At 39.7% G+C, this 3,032-nt stretch overlaps 1 protein-coding gene across 1 annotated transcript; it reads right to left on the bottom strand.

Moving 5' to 3' along the window:
- Nucleotides 1-2,026: 2,026 nt before the first annotated feature.
- LOC118623628 (nucleoside diphosphate kinase B-like) lies at nucleotides 2,027-2,572 on the bottom strand. The gene has a single exon (XM_036251413.1). The coding sequence runs from the start codon at nucleotides 2,570-2,572 to the stop codon at nucleotides 2,114-2,116; it is 459 nt and encodes a 152-aa protein (XP_036107306.1). The 3' UTR covers nucleotides 2,027-2,113.
- Nucleotides 2,573-3,032: the final 460 nt, after the last annotated feature.

Genomic DNA, 3,032 nt, shown 5'->3' with positions numbered 1-3,032 from the left:
ATACTGTATAGTATAATTGAAATTTGCTAAGAGAGAACTTAAATGTTTTCCCTAAAAAAAAGTAAAATAAACAAACATATGAGGTAATGGACTTGTTAATTAAGTAAACAGGAAAAATCCTTTCACAATGCATATGTATATAAAATCACCTCGATATACACTTTAAATATTTTACAATTTTATATGTCAATTACGTAAGCTGAAAAAAAAAAAAGCTTTGTTCAGACAAAACATTAATCTTGATCACTAACATAAATGGCCTAAATCTGATGCAAAAGAAGCACATATTATCATTTACCTTCTGATATTTAAGTGTATCCCTGAGGTTTTTGGTTAACATTCAGATTTACCACATTGGCATTAATATGTTTCTGCATATAGAATATTTATTTTGAATGTGCGTAATTATTTAGGTATAGGGTGAGGAAAAAGTAGGTTTACAGTTGTGAGTACACAAAACAGTTTACTTTTTATTATTATTTATTAATCATTGTATTATTTTTCATATGAACAACTGTAAACTTACTTTTGCCCCACCCTGTATACTATAGGCAAGTTTCCCCCAATAAGTAGTATATGGCTTAACTATAATGTAATATAAAGAGAAAGAGTGAGCATTGGGGACACTTGCTATAGGCCAGGCACCATGCTCTACACCTGACGTTGCTTATTTGATCTCATTCCTGTTTCAAAAACAAACCTAGAAGAAATCTTCCAATTCATAGAATAGAAATTCAAAATGGGTAAGTGATTAGCTTATGGTCACATGTTACTCCATACAAACTTAGTTCTCTGACAATAAGACTCAAGCTTAGCTAGTGTTTTATTATAGTATATTCTTAAGGAAAATAGAACTAGATAATTACATATTTACCCTATTTTTATACTCCTCTTTGTTTTATCATCATCTTCTAGTTAAATGAATATTCAGAAAATCCCATCTCTAATCCATCACAAAACCAATGACCAGTAGAATGACTCATATTTAATGGCCACTCAAAACTTGTAGAATGATTGACTGAAATATGAAATTATTACACTTATCAGTAGTTCTATTTTTAATTCACTTTCATATCTATTTTAGGATATACATTATATATATTTTGTATATTTTATTTTATTTTTTTAATTTTTTTTTTATACCGAGCTGTATTTGTCATTGTCATGTGTAGTAGTATGCATCAAAAGTGTAACACTGAAGTAAAAACAAAAAAGAAATAAAAACCAAGTAAAGAAAAGCTTAAGTCTTTCATATGGAAGTGGCATTTAGCTGTCACCAGCTCCCTAACAGAAAACAGGTATTCATAGACCCACGTATTTCTATACTGACTTTTAAGCCAGACTCAGGGTGATCAGTGCCATTTGGCATCATTTTACAACTATGCCAATCCAGCAAAATTAACCTTAAAAGCAGAGAAGATGAATTTTGTAACCACTCACTGCTCTGGCCCAGGAAACAGGTATAAATATTTTACCCCAAAGAGAGAACGCAGTCGGGTTGCACAGAATATTGGTGTACCAGCAATGGGCCAGTATTAGGTTAACTCCTTTGTACACATATCCTATTTAATACTGCACTGCAGCGATCCTCATTTTACAGATGCCTTCAGGCTTCCATTTCTTCATAACGTGCCCAGTCCGCAGTCAACAAAAATGTCCATCTGGATGACAGTATGTTTCACTCAATCAAGTTCCAATAAACTGTACAGAAATACCCTTTTTTACACCAGCTAAAGAGGTTGGGACGTGTATGTTTCCCTGTTGGTTTCCTTAGATATACTACTGGTGCCACACGCGGCCCCCTTCAGCCTCACTCCTTTCCCACCTGGAGTCTTGAAGTACACGAGGTATTGAGAAGGATCAGATCATTCCTCCGTGATAAGCAGGATTAATTAGTTCTGGATAATGCTACTCTAGCCAGGGAACCAAGTCACTTCTTCCAGCTTGGTCCCAAGTAAGCACAGCAGGCGGCACCCAGTTTCAAAAGGTTTTATTGCTAAATATGCTTTAGAAAAGAAAAGTCGATCCTTTTGCTTCCAAGTTAGTGGAATGAAGAGCTGTGTCCAGGGACACATCCAAGTGGAGCCAAAGGGGACTGATGCTTTTCCCACCTCTATTCGTAGATCCAGTCAAAAGCACAAGACTTGTAGTCAACCAATTCTTCAGGCTTAAACCATAGGCTGATTTCTTTCTCAGCACTTTGTACTGAATCACTGCCGTGAATGATGTTCCTGCCAACTTGAACGCAGAAGTCTCCACGAATGGTGCCTGGCTTAGACTCCGCTGGATTGGTCTCCCCAAGCATCAGTCTCCCTGTCTTCACCACATTCAGCCCCTCCCAGACCATGGCTACCACAGGCCCCGAGTTCATGTACTTCACCAGCCCAGGGTAGAATGGACGGTCTTTCAGGTCGATGTAGTGCTCCTTCAGGAGCTGCTCAGAGGCCCGAAGGAACTTCATGGCCACGAGGCGGAACCCCTTCTGCTCCAAGCGCTTGATGATGTCTCCCACCAGGCCGCGCTGCACGCCGTCCGCCTTGATGGCGATGAAGGTGCGCTCCGTGTGGGCCATGATCCTGCGGGCGGTCAGGTCAGGGCCCCGCGCTCCCTGCCCCCGGCCCCGGGAGCCCGGGAGCCCGGGTCGGCGGGCGCCCGGCCGCGGGCGCACCAGCCCCGCCGCCCTAGCAGCTGCGCGACACATGGCCGCCCGGCGCCTCCGCCCTGGCCCACTGCCCCTCTGCAGACCCCCTATTTTGTATATTTTAATACATAAATACCATACTAATGGTTTTACAATAACACTTAAAATTACAAACATTTCCCAATATCACATACAATTTCATCACTCTGAATTTCTATTATAAAATAGCATCTATCACTAATGCCTAGTAGTGGTTTTAAAATTGTTTCATAAATAGCTGTAACTCTAAAGTCTTAATATTTGAACTTTATCAGCATATCATTTTACTGAAACATTCCAGAAGCAGGAACAGTGATTGGGAAATGCATTATGTATTGCTTAGGATCATATT

The sequence above is a fragment of the Molossus molossus genome, unplaced genomic scaffold (genome assembly GCF_014108415.1).
Source record: "Molossus molossus isolate mMolMol1 unplaced genomic scaffold, mMolMol1.p scaffold_m16_p_10, whole genome shotgun sequence".
NCBI classification, from domain to species: domain Eukaryota; kingdom Metazoa; phylum Chordata; class Mammalia; order Chiroptera; family Molossidae; genus Molossus; species Molossus molossus.
This window is presented reverse-complemented; position numbering and strand designations above follow the sequence as displayed.